The 23,382-nt window shown below is 35.2% G+C and overlaps 1 protein-coding gene across 1 annotated transcript; it reads left to right on the top strand.

Annotated features, from left to right (window-relative positions):
* Positions 1-4,773: 4,773 nt before the first annotated feature.
* On the top strand, positions 4,774-23,042 carry LOC110714197 (DNA mismatch repair protein MLH1-like). The gene is made up of 16 exons (XM_021892678.1): positions 4,774-5,201; positions 5,286-5,458; positions 5,578-5,650; positions 6,100-6,234; positions 6,333-6,543; positions 6,777-6,925; positions 7,144-7,242; positions 16,792-16,861; positions 17,388-17,523; positions 18,855-18,952; positions 19,071-19,179; positions 19,595-19,760; positions 20,023-20,184; positions 20,290-20,461; positions 20,577-20,740; positions 21,149-23,042. The coding sequence occupies exons 1-16, from the start codon at positions 4,929-4,931 to the stop codon at positions 21,191-21,193; spliced, it is 2,235 nt and encodes a 744-aa protein (XP_021748370.1). The 5' UTR covers positions 4,774-4,928; the 3' UTR covers positions 21,194-23,042.
* The last annotated feature ends 340 nt before the right edge of the window (positions 23,043-23,382 follow it).

Here is a 23,382-nt window from a genome sequence, read left to right as displayed (position 1 = left end):
AATTTACATCCCAAACATTTAATGATTATTGTATGTCAATTGGAATTGATGTTGAACACCCAGTAGCTCATGTTCATACACAAAATGGTCTAGCTGAATCACTAATTAAGAGATTACAATTGATTGCCAGACCATTATTAATGAGGTCAAGATTGCCATCATCTGCTTGGGGACATGCTATAATACATGCAGCAGCGCTAATTAGATTGAGACCTACAACTTATCATAAATTCTCACCACTACAACTTGTTTGTGGTCGAGAACCAAGTATCTCACATCTAAAAATCTTTGGTTGTGCTGTATATGTTCCCATTGCTCCACCCCAACGAACAAAAATGGGTCCACAAAGAAGGCTGGGAATTTATGTCGGGTTTGAATCCCCCTCTATAATTAAATACCTTGAACCATTGACTGGTGACTTATTTACGGCTAGATTTGCGGACTGTCACTTTAATGAAACAGTATTCCCAACCTTAGGGGGAGAGAAAGTGGACCAACATAAGAAAGAAATTGAACTCATTTGGAATGCAACACAATTGTTGATGTTAGACCCACGAACAAATATGTGTGAACAAGAAGTTAAGAAAATTGTTCATTTACAAAGTGTTGCAAATCAATTGCCTGATGCATTTGTAGACACAAAGAAGGTGACAAAATCACATATACCAGCAGAAAATGCCCCTGCACGTATTGAAATCCCAACTGGTAATAAGGCCATAGAAAATGAATCTCAGGCACGCAGAAAGCGTGGAAGACCACTTGGTTCAAAAGATTCTAAGCCAAGAAAATTGAAAAGATTGGATGGAATAGAAAATGAGACTAATGATGTTCCCCCGTCAGAAGGTCAAGAAAAACCAAATGTGGATGAAAGTAAAGAAAATGATGATAATCCAAAAGGGACGAACAAGAAGACAACCCTACGGGGAATGAACAAGATGTTCAAAACATCGATAACAATGAAATTTCAATGAATTACGTCTCTACAAAGACTCAGTGGAATAGGAAAGATGTTATCGTTAATGAAACATTTGCAAATTCCATCGCAATCGACATCGTGTCCGATGAAAATGATGTTGAACCAAGAACTGTAGAAGAATGTCGACGTAGGAGTGATTGGCCAAAGTGGAAGGAGGCAATGCTGGCTGAGTTAAAGTCACTTGAAAAACGAGAAGTTTTTGGGAAAATAACCCTTACACCAGCAGGTGTAAAACCCGTTGGATACAAATGGGTATTTGTAAGAAAACGTAATGAGAAAAATGAAATAGTTAGATACAAGGCAAGACTTGTAGCCCAAGGATTTTCTCAAATTCCATTGATTATGAAGAAACATATTCTCCAGTGGTTGATGCAACTACATTAAGATTTCTGGTAAGTTTGACAGTCACAAAAGGACTGCAAATGCGATTAATGGATGTAGTGACTGCGTATTTGTATGGGTCACTCGATACGGACATTTACATGAAAGTCCCCAAAACTACCAGAAAACCACAAGCCTAGAAAACTGCTTTCCATAAAACTAAAAAGGTCACTTTATGGATTGAAACAATCTGGAAGGATGTGGTACAACCGTCTGAGTGAATACCTTATGAGAGAAGGATTCAAAAACAACCAAGTTAGTCCCTGTGTTTTCATAAAGCGATCACAATCAGGATTCTCTATCATTGCAGTTTATGTTGATGATTTAAATATCATCGGAACCCCAAATGAACTCGAGAAAACTGCAAAATACTTGATGAAAGAATTTGAGATGAAAGACCTTGGGAAAACTAAATTTTGCCTTGGACTACAAATTGAGCACTTGAGTCATGACATTTTTGTCCATCAATCAAACTATACAGAAAGAGTTTTGAAACGTTTCTTCATGGACAAAGCAACCCCAACCAACTTCCCAATGGTTGTTCGTTCTTTGAATATGAAAAATGATCCATTCAGACCCCGAGAAGAAAATGAAGAGATTCTGGGTCCAGAAGTACCATACTTAAGTGCAATTGGAGCCTTAATGTACTTAGCTAACAATACTAGACCCGACATAGCTTTCTCTGTGAATTTGTTAGCCAGGCACAACAATGCACCAACATATAGGCATTGGAAGGGAGTTCGACACTTACTCCGGTACCTACGAGGGACACAAGACCTTGGTTTATATTACCAACCAAAACAAGATGCTGCTCTCATTGGGTATGCAGACGCTGGATACTTATCAGATCCTCAAAATGCCAAGTCACAAAATGGATATGTATTCACTTATGGCGGCACTGCAATATCATGGAAATCAACAAAGCAGACATTGACCGCGACATCATCAAATCATGCAGAGTTGATAGCCCTCTATGAAGCAGGACGGGAATGTGTGTGGCTGAGGTCGATGATCAGTAATATCCAAAAGGAGTGTGGAATGAACGCAATAACAGAAGACCCAACTATCATCTTTGAAGACAATACAACATGTATCGCTCAAGTAACTGAAGGATATATTAAGGGAGATAAAATGAAACATATTGCCCCAAAACTGTTCTTCACACAAGATCTGCAAAAGGACGAGGAAATAAGTATCCAGCAAATTCAGTCTTGTGAAAATCTTGCCGACCTTTTCACCAAATCACTTCCTTCGAAGAAATTTGAACAGTTAGTTCACAAAATCGGAATGCGACATCTTCGTGAACTATGCTGAGATCAGGGGGAGTATTATATGTACTGCACTCTTTTTCCCTTCGATCAGGTTTTTATCCCACCGGGTTTTTCCTGACAAGGTTTTTAACGAGGCAGTATACCAAAGCATATAATACTATATCGTTGTACTCTTTTTCCCTAGCTATGGTATTTACCCCATAAGGATTTTACCTAGCAAGGTTTTTAATGAGGCAACAAATACCTTTCTGTATAATAAGTATGGGCATTCAAGGGGGAGTGTTAGAAGATAAATATGAATGCCTATAATTGTTTGATTTGATTTCACAATGTTCACACAAGTCCAAAGACTTGTGAACTTGTGTGGCATTATATGTAAAACTCTTGGCTATATAAGCCATGTTACCGGAGCAATATACATAATCAATTTCTCCATCTTCTCTTACTCCTTTATAAAACTTTCTATCAGTAAAACTTTAATATTTTCCTTTTTTTTTTTAATACAACAAGGGAAACCTGCCTGTTATAGTCTTATGTCTAGATTATAAGAAGTCACAAAGGTCTAGCAATGCTTGACAATCAACTCTTGATTTGATTGCAAAATAAGCTTAGACTGTGTTACTCATATATCGGCTCCATAAGTAAACATAAAAGGTTCAAATACACAATATGTTTGTACTTTCCTGTCAAAAAAAAAAAAGGTTTGTACTTTGTAATATGTATATATGGGTGTATGCTATATACGTATATTCACTCTATGCAGGCTATATAAATTTCAGGGAAGGGGTAATTGGGTAAATACTGTTGTTTTCAAGGGCTTTTTAAAGGGCTCAACATGCTGCAAACTTAACCGCGCATGTTACTATGCCAGTGACTAATTTAAACAGATTGAGGATTGACAATCGTCAGTGTATATAGTTTGTCTTGGATCATCCTCTAGTGTTCCTTACTAGGAGGGTTGAAGAAATTGTGATTGATTGAGCTGCAAATCGAATAGAATATTTATATTTGCTACAAAATATGGAGAATAAAGTCTATATATTTAGGTGTGTTCTGTTTAAGTATTAATATGATAGTTTTTGTGTTTTTTGGTAAGAGAAGAAGGAACTATTGAACTGAAACTTTTTACTAGTCAACTCAATCCAGATTTGCAGTTAAGGCCCCTTGAAAGTGAGGGGAAGGGTAAAGAAGTCTTCCACTCTCAAGTTACTTATAGTGGAATTTTATGGTTGCGAGATGACAATCTTTACCATTAGACTAAGTATTACTTAAGGAGAGTGTTACTTATAATGGAATTTCATGGTTGTGAGATGACTATCTTTACCACTAGACTAAGTATTACTTAAGAAGAGGGACTCTTGTGAAAGGATCTAGCTTGGTAAGAACTTTAATCTTACCTTTTTTTAAAAAAAAAAAAAACTTTATCTGTAGGATAGTAGGAGAAAACATTAGTTATTACTGTTGTATGTAGTCTTCAACAAGTAAGTTTTTGTGGGAGCATTGTCCCACATGGAAAGAATATGAAAGGTTGGTCTTGTTTATTAACTTCTCAAAAACATGTCCATGGAGAGAGTGAAAATTATACTGTGTTTTCATTCTTAGAAATAGGATATTCCTGGGGGTAAATTAGCGTAGGAATTCCCATCAGCATCGTGGGGGCTAATATTATCCTAAGGACAGAGATTAATCTCGTCCTATTCTGTTTGTATTATTATTGTAATTAGTTTTCTAATTTTCTGTAATTATAATTTTCTAACAATTACAAACGTATTTCCATGAATCAATGCAAATCAAAAATGTTTTGGAATTACAGAGAAATACTTAGCCTTTACCGGTATTTAACTTCTTTTGTAGAAGTTTTAATTACTCCTTTTGTAATTTTAATTAACTAAATGCGGTCATTTTTATTTTAATTGTTACAAATTTATTTTAGCAAATTATTAAGTAACGAATGTCTTCAATAACTAGATATTAAAATATTTTCTAAAATACAATTAATAGAAGAATGTATACCAAAATTACGCGTTAATTGAAATAATTAATGGTCATCTTATAAAACGTCCCATGATATCCATTAACTTTTGCCAATTAGTCAATTACTACTTCCTCCGTTTACTTCTTAGTTTTAGTCAAACAATAGCCACTACTCCACTAGGCACTAGCCCACTAAATATAATGGGGAAGGGAGAAATTATGTCAAGTAAACTTGGCGGGAAAAACGAAAGCAGCCATTAAAACAACCATAATATCTTGAAACTTGAACTACTCGCTCATTCTCTCTCCTCTTAGCAACTACAACAATGGAGAAAAGAGATGAACCAATACCCATTAAACTAGATGAAGAAGATGATGAAATCATTCCTACTACAACCAAAGAACCCCCTAAAATCCATCGTTTAGATGAATCTGTAATCAACCGTATCGCCGCCGGTGAAGTCATCCAACGTCCAGTATCCGCCATTAAAGAGCTCGTCGAGAACAGCCTCGATGCTCATTCTTCCTCCATTAATGTCGTTGTCAAAGATGGTGGTCTCAAACTCATTCAAGTCTCCGATGATGGTCACGGAATTAGGGTAAAATTGAACTCATCCAGAAATTTTATGATTTTGTGGCGCAATCTATGTATTGAAGATTAACCCTAATTTTGGTTTGTTTAGTTTGAGGATTTGCCGATACTTTGTGAACGGCATACGACGTCGAAGTTGTCGAAATTTGAGGATTTGCAGTCGATTACATCGATGGGGTTTAGGGGTGAGGCTTTGGCAAGCATGACTTATGTTGGTCATGTGACGGTGACTACTATAACCCCAGGCCAATTGCATGGATTCAGGTAATTTTGGTGGGAATTTATTTTGAGCACAAAGTGTTTGATGAAATGCCTCTGAGAGAGAGACAGAGTTATTATTAAAGTAGGAATTGGTTCTAATGAGGGTTCATTGTTTGTTTCAGGGTGTCTTATAGAGATGGTGTTATGGAGAATGAGCCTAAACCTTGTGCTGCTGTGAAAGGGACTCAGATCATGGTACGAGCCGTAGTTACTTGGATGAAATGAGACTTTTTTGTATGTTTGTGTTGTTGATCAGATTGAATGGTGGCATGCCAATGAAAGAGAGTTGTTCTTAATAAAAAAGATTGACTTTATTTTGCTCTTCAGTGTAGAAATTGAAGTATGTCCCAGTGAATTTAAACCTGCCCTTTGATGTAATCCTTTGTTGCAAATGATTATTGAGTAAATGATCAGGCATAAATTTGGCCTTTTGAAGTAAGTAATAGAAGGAACTAACAGAATTGAATTCAACTATTGTAATATGAGAGGTTTGTATTGTTTGGTTTGGTGGTTTACTTTCTTTTTCTAGTTTATCCTTATTTTTTCACCATCTTAAATGAGGCTAATTGGACAAATATGTTACAGAGATCTGATGTTTTAGGTGAGTTTGGATCTTGAATTGAACTTTTTTCCATTGAATGTAGATCGAGAATCTTTTCTATAATATGACTGCACGGAAGAAAACACTTCAGAACTCTAATGATGATTATCCAAAGATTGTTGACTTGCTAAGTCGGTTTGCAATTCATCACATAAATGTGGGCTTTTCTTGTAGAAAGGTTAGTCTTTGGTTTTAAATTCCTCCATTTCATCTACTTTATTTCTTCAGGAGCCAACCTGATATAAAACTCATTATTTGTGCTCCTTTTATTTCTAGCATGGGGCTGCAAGAGCTGATGTTCATAGTGTTGCCACATCTTCTAGAACTGATGCGATCAGAGCTGTTTATGGTGTATCTGTTGCTCGTAATCTAATAAAGATAGAAGCCTCAGATGATGATCCATCTAGCTCAATGTTTAAGATGAAAGGTTTCATCTCCAATTCCAATTACGTGGCCAAGAAGATAACTATGGTGCTTTTTATTAATGGTATGTTCCGTGTAAATATCACCTATAATTGGGTATGATCTTTAAGTGGTCGAGATACATCCCTCACTTCCCTCTGTTCCTAAATATCGCGGAAAAGGAAATATTTTCAATTATATATTCATCTATTTACTTGTTTTTACTAAAGTGTCAGTGGTTGAAGTTAATGCTGGCAGCATGGGTGCATTTGTTTTAGCTTCAAAACATCATTGACCATTTATCGGAATATCTTTCAGATCGATTGGTTGAGTGCTCTGCTTTGAAAAGAGCTATCGAAATTGTATATGCTGCAACTTTGCCCAGAGCATCAAAACCTTTTGTATACATGTCAATTACATTACCACCTGAGCATGTTGATGTGAACATACATCCAACAAAACGTGAGGTAAGAAATAATTTTAGGTAGCTTGTAATCTTCAGATGCTTTGATTTGTTGTTGAGCCCATAGCAGTTCGTGATTGCAACCTATTTAGGTTACAAAAAATCAGCATTGTCCATCTGTTGACCTTAAGAATTTTTTTTAGATGTCTGTCTCACAAGACCCTTGTTAGTCCTGTTACCATTTTTTGGTAGATAATATTTTCTTGGTTGATTAATTGGCAGGTAAGCCTTTTGAATCAGGAAGTTATAATTGAAAAGATACAGTCAGAAGTGGAACTGCAATTGACAAACTCCAATGAGACAAGAGTATTTGAAGAACAGGTAAAATATTTTGCATCTACTACAAGAGCTTCAAATCTTTAACTTATATAGTGCATTCAACAGTTATTTTGTCTGTTGGAAAATATGCACAATGCTGAGTTTAGTCCATGATTACAACCCCTAATGTCTCTTAAATTGCCTCTAACCTTCTTGGCATCCTTTTATCCTAATTTTACAATATCTGATTCTCTCTAGAATTTCCATTGAATTCTGAGGGAAGTTAGCTTACTTATCTACTTAACCCGCAAAGTAGGGTTTCTTGCATTTGTTTGCAATCTCTAGTTCATATCGAAACCTTGGGATCTCAACTGTCCTTGTTAGTATGTTACAAACAATTACCTTTTAAAGAAATTTATTAAAATAACTATCTTGGGAGACAATTTGCTTAATAAGAGCTCCTATATGAGTATACGACAATTATTTACTTTTTGTGATTTTCAAAAGTTAACTAGTTAAGTATGGCTCCAAAATCAGTACTCCAGTAGCCTCCTGTTTCTGTCTTGTTTCCACGCATAGGGCCAGGTCTAGTTTAGTAAGCCATACTTAGATTTGAAATTGTCAAAAATTGTGAAATGGTAGTGTTCATTGAACATACATTCTTAATAGGTACTTTGTAGTTGTTTGTATAAATCGGTATATAAAAGGTATTCCCCTTCATACAATCCATCACTTATGTTAATGAAGTCGTAACAGTTTCGTAATTAATGTAGTGGTTCAATCATGACATTGGATCTCCCTTATCTTATGTAATGTGCATGCATGCATGGCTTGAATGACATCAATTGCCAAGATGGAAATTTCATAAATATTGGGATTTATTAATAAAAAAACTGTATGGATCTTCTGACCTATTGCCATGCTCATGCTTTTTCCTAGAGCTGTCAATTCGGGTAAACAAGTCGGGTTTTGGTAGGGTAAGAGTGGGTCGGGTCAACTCGGGTCGGGTCTATTCAGATTAATTCCATAACCTATACGGGTTGGGTTTGGGTTGGGTAATGCTTGAGTCAAGTCACGTCGGGTCATACTTCTTATCGAGTTTGGGTCAGGTTTAGGTCGGGTTAATAAGGTCAGGTTACATTCGGGTCAGGTGAACAATAGGTCGGGTTTAATTCGGGATTTCACGGGTTAAAACAGGTTAGGGTAATTCTCGGGTTCGAGTCGGGTTAAGTTCAAGTCAATAATTTGCGGGTTAGAATCAGGTCGGGTCATTCTCGAATTTATGTCGGGTTCGGTTTAAGTCAATAATTTGCGGATTATAATCAGGTCGGGTCATTCTCGGGTTCAAGTGAATAATTTGCGGGTTATAATCAGGTTGGGTCATTTCCAAGTCGGGTTATTCTTGGATTCAAGTCGGGTTATGTTCAAGTCAATAATTTGCAAGTTACAATCAGGTCGGGTCATTTCCAAGTCAGGTCATATTCGGGTTCAACTAACTATAAATAGATAATTATCATTTTTATCAAGCTAATTATTTCCTTTGACTATAATATATATGGCAATATACTAGGGAACTATAGTCTATAATTTAGGAAGATAATTATCTCCTTTGACCATACAACAAATATATACTATATTTAACTCTTAAATTTGAGGATGATGCTTCTTTCTTTTGTCGGCCTGGACCGACTTGGTCTCCCAAGACAAAATGGTTTGATCAACAATAATAAGGTGGTCTAATTTGCATTTAAGGTGATTTGAAATCGGGTCAGGAACAATTTAGGTTGAATTTAGGTCGGATCAATAACAAGTCGTGTTATTTCAAGTCGGGTTAGTAACACATTGGGTTTAATTTTTGGGTTGGGCAAGTAATAGGTATGGTAAAATTTAGGTCGAGTCAATAACAAGTTGGGTTGAATTTGGGTCAGGTCAATAACAAATCGGATTGATTTCAGGTCGGGTTTGTAACAAATTGGGTTGAATTCGGGTCGGGTTAGGAACAGGTCGGGTTGAATTCAGGTCAGGTTCGTAACAAGTTGAGTTAAATTCGGGTTTTGACGGGTTAAAACGGGTTTCGGTCAATTTCGAATTAAGTCGGGTTTGGTGCAATTTAATTAAATTGGCCGTTGTAAGCCAGTAAATCTGTGCAAGGTGTAGAACGGTAAATTGGCCATTTAAAAGCAAATTGAATGGTTCCACACACCCAGTTGGACTCTCGGGAATATTAGGAACCATGGTAAACATTTCGACAATTTTCATTTCTAGGCGAAAAAAAGTAAAAAAATTCCAAAATTGAAGGCTTAGTTTCCACGCTTTTTGAGAAATTTTGGAGGTTTCGAGGCCCGGTGTAGAAAAGTATTAATATTTTAGAGGATACACCTCGGGGTCATATAATGCCGTTTGGAACCATATATGATCATTATATGTTGTCATAAATATTCGTAGTAGGCTTGAGTTAATGAAATCTGTGTAAGTTGTAAACCGATAATTAAATTGGCAATTTAAAGGCAAATTAGATGGTTCCACCAACCGAATTGGACTCCTGCACAGGGACCATGAAAAACATTTCGGCAATTTTTATTTTTGGGCGAAAAAAAGTCAAAAAATTTCAAAATTGAAGACTAAAATCCACACTTTTTGAGAAATTTTAGAGGTTTTGGAGCTCGGTGTCGAAAAGTCTTGAAATTTTAGAGAATATATCTCGGGGTCATATAATGCTATTTAGAACAATATATGATCATTATTTGTTGTCATACTTTTCGTGGTAGGCTTGAGTTAATGAAATCGGTGCAATTTGTAAACCAGTAAATTGGTCGTTTAAAGGAAAATTGGATGGTTCCACTATGGATCATGGTAAACATTTCGGCAATTTTTATTTTCGGCCGAAAAAAAAGTCAAAAATTTCAAAATTGAATGCTAATATCCATGCTTTTTGAGAAATTTTTGAGAATTCGGGGCCCGTTGTCGAAAAGTTTTGAAATTCTAAGGGATACATCTCGGGGTTATTTAATGAGGTTTGGAACCATATATGATCATTATTTGTTGTCATAAATGTTTGTGGTAAGTTTGAATTAACGAAATCGGTGCAAGTTATAAACCGGTAAATAGGCCGTTTAAAGGCAAATTGGATGGTTCCACCCGCCCAATTGGACTCTCGAAGGATATAAGGGACCATGGTAAGCATTTCGGCAATGATTATTTCCGGGCGAAAAAAGTTTAAAAATTCCAAAATTAAAGGCTAATATCCACACTTTTTGAGAAATTTTTTTAGGTTTCGGAGCCCGGCATCGAAATGTGTTGAGATTCTAGGGAATACATCTCAGGATCATATATTATCGTTTGGAACCATATTTGATCACTATTTGTTGTCATAAATGTTCGTGGTAGACTTGCGTTAATGAAATTGGTGCAAGTTGAAAACTGGTAAAATGGTCGGTTAAAGACAAATTGGATGGTTCAATCCACCCAATTGGACTACCGGAGGGTATTAGGGACCATGGTAAACATTTCGACATTTTTTTTTTCTGGCGAAAAAAAGTAAAAAATTTCCAAAATTGAAGGCAATGTCTACGCTTTTTGAGAAATTTTGGAGATTTCGGGGCCTGATGTCGGAAAGTTTTAAGAATTTAGGGAATACATCTTGAGGGTCATATAATGCCGTTTGGAACCATATATGATCATTATATGTTGTCATAGATGTTAGTAGTAGGTTTGAGTTAATGAAATCGGTGTAAGTTGTAAATCGGTAAATTGGTCGTTTAAAGGCAAATTGGATGGTTCCACCCACCCAATTGGACTCCCGGATCGTATTAGTGACCATGTTAAGCATCTCGGCAATTTTTATTTCCGGGCGAAAATAAGATAAAAAATTCCAAAATTGAACTCTATTCCACGCTTTTTGAGAAATTTTGGAAGTTTCGGGGTCCGGTGTCGAAAAGTCTTGAAATTTTAGGGAATACATTTCGGGGTCATATAATGACGTTTAGAACCATATATTATCCTTATTTATTGTCATAAATATATATGGTAGGCTTAAGTTAATGAAAATGGTGCAAGTTGTAAGCCGGTAAATCGGTGTTTAAAGATAAATTCCAAAATTGAAGTCTAATATTTCTGGGCGACTAAAAGTCAAAAAATTCCAAAATTGAAGTCTAATATCCACGCATTTTGTGAAATTTTTAGGTTTTAGGGTTCGGTGTCGAAAAGTATTGAAATTCTAGGAAGTACATCTCAGGGTCATATAATGACATTTGGAACTATATGTGATCATTATATGTTGTTATAAATGTTCGTGGTAGGCTTTAGTAATGAAATCGGTGCAATTTGTAAATCGGTAAATTGGCCGTTTGAAGGCAAATTGGATAGTTTCACCCACCCAATTGGACGCACGGAGGATATTAGGGACCATGGTAAACATTTCGAAATTTTTTTAATTTTCGAGCGAAAATAAGTCAAAAATTTCCAAAATTAAAGGCTAATATCCACGTTTATATAGAGTAATTTTAGAGGTTTTGGTGGCCTGTGTCGAAAAATCTTAAGAATTAGGGGATACATCTGGGGGTCATATAATGTCATTTGAATCCGTATATTATCATTATATGTTTTCATAAATGTTCGTGGTAGACTTGAGTTAATGAAATCAGTGCAAGTTGTAAATCGGTAAATTGACCGTTTAAAGGCAAATTAGATGGTTCCACCCATCTAATTGGCCTCCCGAAGGGTATTAGGGACCATGGTTAATATTTCGGTAACTTTTGTTCTCGGGCGAAAAAAAGCCTAAAAATTCCAAAATGAAAGTCTAAGATCCATGCTTGTTCAGAAAGTTTGGAGATTTCGAGGCCCAGTGTCAAAAAGCTTTGAAATTTTTGGATTACATCTCGGGGTCATATAATGCCGTTTGGAACAATATATGATCATTATATGTTGTCATAAATGTTCGTGGTAATCTTGAGTTAATGAAATCGGTGCAAGTTGTAAATTGGTAAATAGTATGTTTAAAGGCAAATTGGATGGTTCCCCCCACGCAGTTGGACTCACGGAGGATATAAGGGACCATGGTAAAAATTTCGGCAATTTTTATTTACGAGCGAAAAAAAGTCAAAAATTAAAAAATGGAAGGCTACTATCCACGTTTTTCGAGAAATTTTGGAGTTTTCAGGGCCCGGTGTTTAAAAGTCTCGAAATTCTAGGGAATACATATCGGGGGTCATATAATGTCGTTTGGAATCGTATGTGATCATTATTTGTTGTCATAAATGTTAGTTGTATGCTTGATTTAATGAAATCGGTGCAAGTTGTAAACCGGTAAATTGGTCGTTAAAAGGCAAATTGGATGGTTGCACCCACCCAATTGGACTACTGGAGGGTATTAGGGACCATGGTAAACATTTTGACAATTTTATTTCCGAGCAAAAAAAAGTCAAAAAGTTCCTTAATTGAAGGCTAATTATCCACGTTTTTTGAGAAATTTTGAGGTTTCGGGGCCCGGTGTCGAAAAGCTTTGAGATTTTAGGGGATACATCTCGGGGTCATATAATACCGTTTTAAACCATAAATGATCATTATATGTTCTCATAAATGTTCTTGGTAAGCTTGGGTTAATGAAATCGGTGCAAGTTGTAAACTAGTTAATTCACCATTTAAAGGCAAATTGGATGGTTACACCCACCTAATTGGACTACATGAGGATATTAGGAACCATAATAAAATATTTCGGCAATTTTTATTTTCAGGCGAAAAAAGTCTAAAAATTCCAAAATTGAAGGCTAATATACACGCTTTTACGGAAATTTTTGAGGTTTCGAGGCCCGTTGTTGAAAAGCTTTGAGATTTTAAAGAATACATCTCGGGGTCATATTATACCGTTTTAAACCATAAATGATCATTATATGTTCTCATAAATGTTTTTGGTAGGCTTGAGTTAATGAAATTGGTGCAAGTTGTAAACTAGTTGATTCACCATTTAAAGGCGAATTGGATGGTTCCACCCACCTAATTGGACTACCTGAGGGTATTAGGAACTATGGTAAATATTTCGGCAATTTGTATTTTCAGGCGAAAAAAGTCTAAAAATACCAAAATTGAAGACTAATATCCACGCTTTTACGGAAATTTTTGAGGTTTCGAGGCCCAGTGTCGGAAAGCTTTGAGATTTTAAATAATACATCTCAGGGGGTCATATTATACTGTTTTAAACCATAAATGATCATTATATGTTCTTATAAATGTTCGTGGTAGGCTTGAGTTAATGAAATCGGCGCAAGTTGTAAAACAGTAGATTTACCATTTAATGACAAATTGGGTTGTTTCACCCACCTAATTGGACCCCCGGAGGGTATTAGGGAGAATGGTAAACATTTCGGCAATTTTTATTTACAGACGAAAGAAAAAGTCCAAAAATTAAAAAATTTAAGGTTGATATCCACACTTTTTGAGAAATTTTAGAGGTTTCGAGTTCCGGTGTCGAAAATCCTTGAGATTTTAGGGGATACATCTCGGGGTTATATAATGCCGTTTGGAACCATATATGATCATTATATGTTGTCATAAATGTTCGTGGTAGGCTTGAGTTAATGAAACCGGTACAAGTTTTAAACCGGTAAATAGGCCGTGTAAAGGCAAATTGGATGGTTCCATCCATCCAATTGGACTACCGAAGGGTATTAGGGACCGTGATAAACATTTCACCAATATTTATTTACAGGTGAAAAAAAGTCAAAAATTCCAAAATTAAAGGCTAATATCCCCGTTTTTTGAGAAATTTTGGAGGTTTCGGAACCCGGTGTTGAAAAGACTTGAGATTTTAAGTTATATATCTTGAGGTCATATAATGTCGTTTGGAACCATTTATGATCATTATTTGTAGTCATAAATGTTTGTGGTAGACTTAAGTTAATGAAAACAGTGTAAGTTGTAAACTGGTAAATTGGACGTCTAGAGGCAAATTGGTGGTTCCACCCACCCAATTTGACTATCGGAGGGTATTAGGGACCATGGTAAACATTTTGACAATTTTTATTTTGCGGCGAAAAAATGTTAAAAAATTCCAAAATTGAAAGCTAATATCCACGCGTTTCTGGAAGTTTTTTAGGTTTCAGGGCCCGGTGTCGAAAATCTTTGAAATTTTTAGGGGATACATCTCGGGGTCATATTAAACTGTTTTAAACCATAAATAATCATTATATGTTGTCATAAATGTTTGTGGTAGGCTTGAGTTAATGAAATCGGTGCAAGTTGTAAATCGGTAAATTCGCCATTTAAAGGCAAATCGGATAGTCGACCCACCTAATTGGACTCACGGATTGTATTAGGGACCATGGTAAACATTTCGGCAATTTTTATTTACGGGCGAAAAAAAGTCAAAAAATTCAAAAGTTGAAGGTTAATGTCTATGTTTTTGGGAAATTTTGGAGGTTTTGAGACCCGGTGTCAAAAAGACTTGAGATTTTAGGGCATATATATCGGGGTCATATAATGTCGTTTGGAACCATTTATGATCATTATTTGTTGTCATAAATGTTCGTGGTAGGCTTGAGTTAATGAAATCAGTGTTAGTTGTAAACCGGTAAATTGGCTGTTTAAAGACAAATTGGATGGTTCCACCAAACCAATTGGACTGCCGCAGGGTATTAGGGACCATGGTAAACATTTTTGCAGTTTTTATTTCCGAGCGAAAAAGTCAAAAAATTCCAAAATTGAAGACTAATATCCACGCATTTTGCGAAATTTAAAGGTTTCGGGACTCAGTGTCGAAAAGTCCTGAAATTCCAGGGAATACATCTTGGTGTCATAAAATTCCGTTTAGAACCATATATGATTATTATATGTTGTAATAAATGTTCGTGGAAGACTTGAGTTAATGAAATCGGTTCAAGTTGTAAATGATAAATTTGTCATTTAAAGGCAAATTGGATGGTTCTACCCACCCAACGGGATTCCCAGAGGGTATTATGGACCTTGGTTAATATTTCGTCAATTTTGATTTTTGGGCGAAAAAAGTAAAAAATTTCCAAAATTGTAGGCTAATATCCACTTTTTTGAGAAATTTGGAGGTTTTAGGGCCCGTTGTCGAAAAGCTTTAAGATTTTAGGGGATACATCTCAGGGTCATATTATGCCGTTTGGAACCATATATGATCGTTATATGTTGTCATAAATGTTCGTGGTAGATTTGAGTTCATAAAATCGGTGCAAGTTGTAAATTAGTAAATTGGTCGTTTAAGGGCAAGTTGGATGGTTCCACCTACCCAATTGGACTCCAGGAGGGTATTATGGACCATGGTAAATATTTCGGCAATTTTTATTTCCGGGCGAAAAAAATCAAAAAATTCAAAAATTTAAGGCTAATATCCACGCTTTTTCAGAAATTTTTGGAGGTTTCGAGGCCCGGTGGCGAAAAGTCTTGAAATTTCAAGGGATACATCTCGGAGTTATATAATACTGTTTTAATCCATAAATGATCATTATTTGTTGTCATAAATGTTCGTAATAGACTTTAGTTAATGAAATCGGTGCATGTTGTAAACCTGCAAATTGGTTATTTAAAGGCAAATTGGATAGTTCCACTTACCCAATTGGACTCTCGGCGGACATTAGGGTTTATGGTAAACATTTTGGCAATTTTTATTTCCGTGCGAAAAAAAGTTTAAAAATTCCAAAATTAAAGGCTAATATCCATGCTTTTTTAGAAATTTCGAAAGTTACGCGGCCCGGTGTCGAAAAGAAATGAGATTTTAGGGGATACATCTCGGGGTCATATAATGCCGTTTAGAACCATAAATGATCATTATATGTTGTCATAAATGTTCGTGGTAGGCTTGAATTAATGAAACATTTGTCGTTTAAAGGCAGATTGGATGGTTCCACCCACCCAATTGGACTCCCGAAGGGTTTTTGGGACCATGGTAAACATTTCGGCAGTTTTTATATCCGGACGGTAAAATTTGGGTCGGGTCAATAACTAGTCGGGTTGAATTTGGGTCACGTCAATAACAAGTCGGGTTGATTTCGGGTCGGGTTTGTAACAAGTTGGTATAAATTCGGGTCGGGTTAGGAACAGGTCGGGTTGAATTCAGGTCAAGTTAGTAACAAGTCGGGTTAAATTTGGGTTTTGACGGGTTAAAACGGGTTTTGGTCAATTTCGGTTCAAGTTGGGTTCGGTTCAGGTCAATAATTTACGGGTTACATTCGGGTCGTGTAATCTCCAGGTCAGTTCATGTTCGGGTTCGGGTCTCACATATTCGGGTCTAGGATTGGTTTTAGTTCGGGTCAGTCGGGTTTGGGTTACCATTTTTCGGGTTCAGATGGGTTGGTTAATAATCGGGTTTGTGTCGGTATTTTGGGTCTGGTCAACTTTTGACAGCTCTACTTTTTCCAATAAAATTTAACTGGAACAGAGGTATATAAAACAATTAAGTGTTGATCATAAGAGGACCATGCTCTAGAGAAAGGCTTTTTAATCAGACTTGAATTTCTTAGCCTCTTTTGCGTTATTTAAAGCACCTTTTCTTCCATGTTGTCTTTGATTACAGTTGATAAATTATCTTCAACTAAAAGAAACTATCACTATACTCTTAATTTTTGTACTCGCTTTTGTTTTGGATGTGTGAAGCAGGTGATGCAGTCCTCCCCTTCAATTCCTGTAGGAACAAGCAAAGATTCCCTTTCTAGTCCTCCAGCTTCTGGTATGGATAAATTATCACGATCAAATCTCAGCTTTCCTTAAAAATAACACTTGATACAGCTTATGCATCCTAGAAGCTGAAAGTTGCTCAACTTCACCAGTTTTTTTTTTCAAAAAAAAAAAAAAAAAAAAAAAAAATCTTTAACCTTCTCTCCAACAATTTTTGGTTTGTTGGAATAATTGAATTTTTCTTAAAGAAAAATAGAGAAAAGTGAGGCTTTTGCCCAAAAAAAAAAAAAAAAAAAGGTCTCTTGATAAGTCTGTAAGGAGGAGAATGACAGGATTTGAAATATATGAAGTGGTCAACATGCATCCAAAGAGACTGTAATAACATAGTCTGTAATGCCTTTGTTGATTGAGGAAGCTGAAGTAAACAGATCTTTTTCATTGTTGCAGCAATAAGAGATGAAAGTTACTGCTTACTAGAATTTTGTGTGACCAATACTGACAGATACTCAATTGATGCAATTTGTCTTTATATATTTATTTGTGATGTTTTGATGCCCTACCCCCTGGTGCAACTGCAGCATCAAAGTTGCAGAAGGTTCCCGTGCAAAAGATGGTTAGAACTGATGCATTAGATCCAGCAGGAAGGTTGCATGCATATATGCAAGTTAAGCCTTCTACTCAGCTTGAAAGAAATGCTAGCTTGAATTCTGTAAGGTCAGACTTTCATAGATGCAACATTGTTATAATTATTAATCATCAGTCTCCTTTTTCATTGTGCTTCTTAAGTTGTCATCTTTTTGTTTTTTCTTGGTTGGTGGGTGCTGGTGGTTTTAAAAACCACACCTCAATTCCTTACTTTCAGCAGTTATAGCTTGCTCTTTGAACTGGTTTTTGCTTTCACCAGCTAGGATATTTGCTTCATACAAAGTTTGTTTAGTTGGTAATGTTGAAAAAAGAGCAAATCATATTCTAATATTTGTGACAGGTTGGAGTTTAAGAGTGTTTCTACAACTCTCCTAAGATTTCTGAATGGTGTAAATCTTGCTGACCTGCGTGTAAAGGATAGAGTCAGTTTTGGAAGTGATAGGAAAGTGAGATTAGGAGAATGCTAATGTCCAAAGCATTAAAATTTTATGGTGAAGGAAGTAGAACTCAGTATAATACCATAATTAATGTGTTCTGCTGAATAATTTAGTGAGTTTAATTTTTATGTTGTTAAATCCAGTAGATAAAAGCCGCCTGAGCTGCAAGGTGACACTGGCCATGTGTCTTTTTTGGTCTAGGCAAGTCTGGTTTGGTGAGGCACAATGAGGCACGCCTAGTTGCACAACCTTTATTTCCCCATAAACTTTTTATTAAGTGCACCCCATTAAAGCTCTCACTTCAATGAGGTGCAGAGAAACCCCTATCTCCTTTACACAAACTCAAATTGTCAGCCAACTGAGAGATTAAAATTGGAACCGAGTGGCAGTTTACCCTTATGAGATAAATACTTCTCATTTGTGATATTTTTCCTCTAAGCTTCCGTATTGTAAAGTGAATTAATATGGTCTCTTTAATGCTGTCTTTGCTACTGTTCTTCTGATATCGCACCTTGTGGTAGTCTTAAGTCCTTTTTCTTTACTGATTTTTTGCACCACATAATTTTTTTTTTCCCTTCTCTTTCTAATTTCAACTGATTTGTTGCACCTCATAAGTCTTTAATTGCATGTTTGCCATATCAGAACAGGTTTTTTATTTTGTCATGGTTTTGTTTTTGTGACTATGTTATGTTGCTGCCTCATGTCATCAAGCTCTGTTCTAAGTGTTACAATCCTCAGCATGACATCTTTTGTTTTCTAGTAATTTCTCTTTTTTTTTTTTTTAGATCATACCCAAGACCGTATTAGCGTATTGTTTATCTCTGTTGCAAGATATTTAATTTGGTGTTAACAAGCATTTGTTTGAGTGTAGTGTAGTATCTGGTGAATAACAATGTAAGAATCTCTTAGGATTGTTGTGGTTGTAATATATCTAATGATAAAGACGCAAATTGAATATTGTAGGTCTTCAATTATTAGACAAAGGAGAAATCCCAAGGAGAGTGCAGATCTTACCAGCATTCAGGAGCTTGTTGAGGAAATTGATAATAGCTCTCATTCTGGTGAGTTCTCCCCCCACCCCCTGTATGTACTGTAATAACTTTGAAGCCATTTTCAATTTAGCCATAGCTTTTCTTTTTATATTAATAATTATAGCTCATTAATTTGTATTTCTACCAGGCCTTCTTGATATTGTCAGAGGCTGCACTTATGTTGGAATGGCAGATGATGTTTTTGCATTGTTACAGTACAAGACTCATCTTTATCTGGCAAATGTAGTAAACTTGAGGTATCAATATCGGCTCTTTTACGCTCTTTACACTAAATGTTTTGGATTCATGGCAAGAATAAGCAGCTGTCTGATTGCCAATTGGCCATTCGTCTCTACATTTATCTTATAGTTTTAAAGTTGACTCTGGTCTACATTGTAAAGAAAATTAGTAAGGTTAGGATAGTACTTTAAGTCTACTGCTGGTCCATCATAGGGATCATAGAATCAAAGAATTGATGATCCTGCAATATCTGGAGTAAATTGCAGCATGCATTTTGGATGGAAAAACAACTATTGTTGGTTTTATCATCCTCCTTGCAGTCAGTTAGCCTGTTCTTTAGTTTGTGTGAGTTCCATATAAATCTAAGCATCAATTTTTACTGATCTCATCTGATTTTGTTTGCTTGTTACTTTTACCCCTTTTTCTGCCCAGCAAAGAACTCATGTATCAGCAAGTCCTGCGTCGTTTTGCTCATTTCAATGCTATAAAATTGAGTGACCCTGCTCCTCTCCCTGAGTTAATAATGCTGGCACTCAAAGAGGAAGATATTGATGCAGATGACAGTGAGGATGATGATTTGAAGAAGAAAATTGCTGAGGTTATTACTTTTCCTTTGTCCACTTTTCCAAAGAAAGTCCTGTACTCTTGCTCCCCCTGCTTGAGACCTAGGCTAGTACTTTATTTAACTGCAAATTAACATAATCAGATACCTTCATGTCCTTGATTTTTCCACATTTACATGTTATGTTTCTTATATTTATTACATCATTATCTCTGAACAAACCCATACTTTAAGTTTCCACTTGCACCATTTAATAAAATGCTTTTGATGTGATTTATTTTGAATAATTGGTCTACAGATGAACACGGAGCTACTCAAGGGAAAATCCGAAATGCTGGAGGAGTATTTCTGCATTTACATAGATCCTCAAGGGAATTTGTCCAGGCTTCCTGTCATACTTGATCAGTACACACCTGACATGGATTGTGTTCCTGAATTTGTTCTTTGTCTTGGCAATGATGTATTTTTCTTGCTCATTAGCTGCAATCTTCAATTTTTTCTTATAATTTCTGACTCTACTTTCATCCTGTGTGATGGCATAACCCTACTATTTGTCTCTTCATAGGTTGACTGGGAGGATGAGAAAGTTTGCTTTCAAACAATCTCAGCTGCTCTTGCAAATTTCTATGCCATGCATCCACCTATTTTGCCAAATCCATCAGGTGATGGCTTACAACACTATAGAAGAAAATCTCAACCTGCTGTGATTTCTATTGATGAAGATATGAACAGATCTGGTACTTAACTCATTAAAATCTTGTTTCAGTTGATAGAAGTTAAATTTAATACCTTCTTGAACAAGCTCGACTGTATGCAGAGCTTTTTGCTGAATTTAATTTCTGTTTTCTACAGCTCCTAGTGAGGTTAAGGACGATGAGATTGAACATGAACTACTTGCAGAAGCAGAGACAGCTTGGGCACAACGTGAGTGGTCTGTGCAGCACATCCTAGTTCCTGCTATGAGACTCTTTCTTAAACCCCCTAATTCAATGGCTAAAGATGGGACTTTTGTACAGGTAACAAGTGCATTCAAACTCATGTTAGTCTTTCCCTGTTACATAAACGAGATTTTATTACTCCCTCATCCTCAAATAATAGGCCGCATTTAATTAGGGATTGTTTTTTAGGAACAGAATAATATACCATTACTGGAGACTCATTCTCTTAATGTCAAACCGAAATTGGCTGTCGAGTTTTTATAGTTAATGCCTATAAGAGTGATCTACTGATGTAGGAAACTTCACATTTTAACTTAACATAGAAAGAAGTGCCCAATTATTTTGGAATGATCGAAGATAGAAATGTGGCATATTATTAAGGACGAAGGAAGCAATAATCTTTCTTTAAATAAAAAAGGAAGCAATAATCTTATTTTTCCGCGCAATAACTATCTTTGAAAATCTACATTGTTTCTGAAATTACAGGTGGCCTCACTGGAGAAGCTTTACAGAATATTTGAAAGATGCTAACAGGTTAGACTTGAAACTCTTAGCTAAGATGAGGAAAAATGATTGTTTGAAATATAGGGGATGTATATAAGTATGAATGAATGATAACTTTAATTAGGTGTCACCTGTCTTCTGTACATACAAATTGTCTGATGTCATCTGCAGTATGTATAAACTGCTGATTCAACAAATACTTTAGACTTTCAATGTGAAAATGTTGTAAACTTCTCCACTTATTATTCATGCTTTTTGGCCAAAAAGCAAATTTATCCTAGAAATTCCGATCTATCCTTGAGGGTAAAGTGACTATAAGTTTATGTCAAGTCGTACAATTTTTAATGTTACCTCAATATCAGCTTAGACTATGATATTCTATTTTTTTTTTTTTTTTTTTTTGGTTGTTGTGTGAAGAAGTTACATTAGTTTGTTTGCTTCAAGTAAGAAAATTCTATGATGCGTCTTAAGAAAATTCCATTGGTTGAGATGTATGCTGTTTGTGCATTAGATTATTATGGAAGTATATACTTGTACTCTGTATATGGTGACTCTGATGGTCCAAATCTCACTCACAAAAACACAACTCTTGGTCTGGGATTATTAGGTTGTAGGTATGTTGGGTGTGTTGGGAGACGTACAGTAGAAGTATTTTTGGTGGCTATTAATAAGAAATTATGTTACAGAGCATTTTCCGTAAATATTTAGAAAGTTAAATGTAAATTCGTTACGAGTTCAAATAGTATCAATTGAGCATTGTAATGAACAAATTTCAAAATACGTATTAGTTAAAATGGTACTCCGTATTAACATGTGGTTTCAACCAATTATTTTATCTTTTCTTTTTTCTCCCTTTTCATCGCCTAATACACCCACATTTTTGTTACCTCTTCATTTCTCTCTCAACTTTGTGATATTAAATTACCCTTTAACCCTTGTGAAATATCAGGGCTACAAGCCTTCAACTATCTTATTTAGACTCTGCCTGCCAATGAATCACTTGTACAAAAATCGACAAATAGGAGAGTTTGGACTACATCCAACTATCTAAGCTATTAAACAAAATTGGAGTGTTTGGACAACAAGTACGGAGAATTAAACAAACTCATAACAAAAAAGTAATAATTTTTAGTGATTTGGTGTTACATTTTTTTTTGTTTGTTTATTGTAAGATACATTTGATTTTTATATTAATCCAACATTTTGTAACTATTCATGGATTATGGAAAAATACCTACTTTCTCATAGTAGACATTCATTATTATATTAAAAAAAATCGTTGGAAAATTGGTACAAAATTGTTGACGAATGAATAAATTCCAATATGTTAACCACTTTCTATTTCTGTGTGGGAGAAGATTATGCTTTTGTTTGAGAAGACTGAATTATAAGCATGCAGTTGATATATAGTCAACATCTTCAGTCACTGTTACATTTACAATTTACAGCTGAGATTTCAAACAAGTAATTGACCTTGCAAACCTATATTATTTAAATAATACATTTTGTACTATTCTCTCCTACATGTCTACATGTTTCTATATCAATATATTCATTGAAATTGAAGTTTTAACCTTCATTGTTTTATTTTAAATACTTAAATAACAACTTAACATTCTATATTCATGGCAAAATCATTCTCTCCATTATAAAAGTAACCTTAATGTATGTTTTTGTTATTATTTCAAAATCATAAAGATATTGCTTGAAATTGTCATAAGATGATGTACTACATATCCTATATATAAAGTGAAAGGGGATTTTGGGCGATAAATTTCACTTTCTCAAAATACCCCTCTCATTTTTGTTTTACTTTTTTTTTAAAAAAAACTACCATCTAAAACATAATACCATCCTTTAATAAAAACTATCATCTTAAAAACCTAACATGTGAAAAAAAGAAACAAAAAAAAAAAATAAAATTCCATTGTGTAATTAATGTGAGAAAAGAAAATTAAAACAACCCTACAGGTTATGTATGAAAAAAAAAGAAAAAAAAAACTAATCAATTAATAATTTTAAGCGACTCATGTTATCTAAAAAAAAAATTATATAATTTTAAGCGTCATGATATGTACGAAGTACATTATGATAAAAGGCAATATTGTCCTTCCCCTTAAAGAATGTATTATTTAAAAATGTTTCAGGTGATCTTGAGATTGATTTCCTGAAATTGATTCTCATCACTTCTTCTTGTTGATATCTAAACCAAAAAA

The sequence above is a fragment of the Chenopodium quinoa genome, unplaced genomic scaffold (genome assembly GCF_001683475.1).
Source record: "Chenopodium quinoa cultivar QQ74 unplaced genomic scaffold, ASM168347v1, whole genome shotgun sequence".
Taxonomy (NCBI): Eukaryota; Viridiplantae; Streptophyta; class Magnoliopsida; order Caryophyllales; family Amaranthaceae; genus Chenopodium; species Chenopodium quinoa.
The sequence above is the reverse complement of the archived record's forward strand: the minus strand, read 5'-3'. Positions and strand labels throughout refer to the sequence as shown.

Excerpts from the sequence above, each read along its gene's own strand:
- LOC110714197 (XM_021892678.1), top strand. The coding sequence starts at position 4,929 with ATGGAGAAAAGAGATGAACCAATACCCATTAAACTAGATGAAGAAGAT. Across the intron at positions 16,862-17,387 it reads TTCTAGTCCTCCAGCTTCTG|CATCAAAGTTGCAGAAGGTT; the intron begins GTATGGATAAAT and ends GTGCAACTGCAG. Across the intron at positions 19,180-19,594 it reads GCAAATGTAGTAAACTTGAG|CAAAGAACTCATGTATCAGC; the intron begins GTATCAATATCG and ends TTTTCTGCCCAG.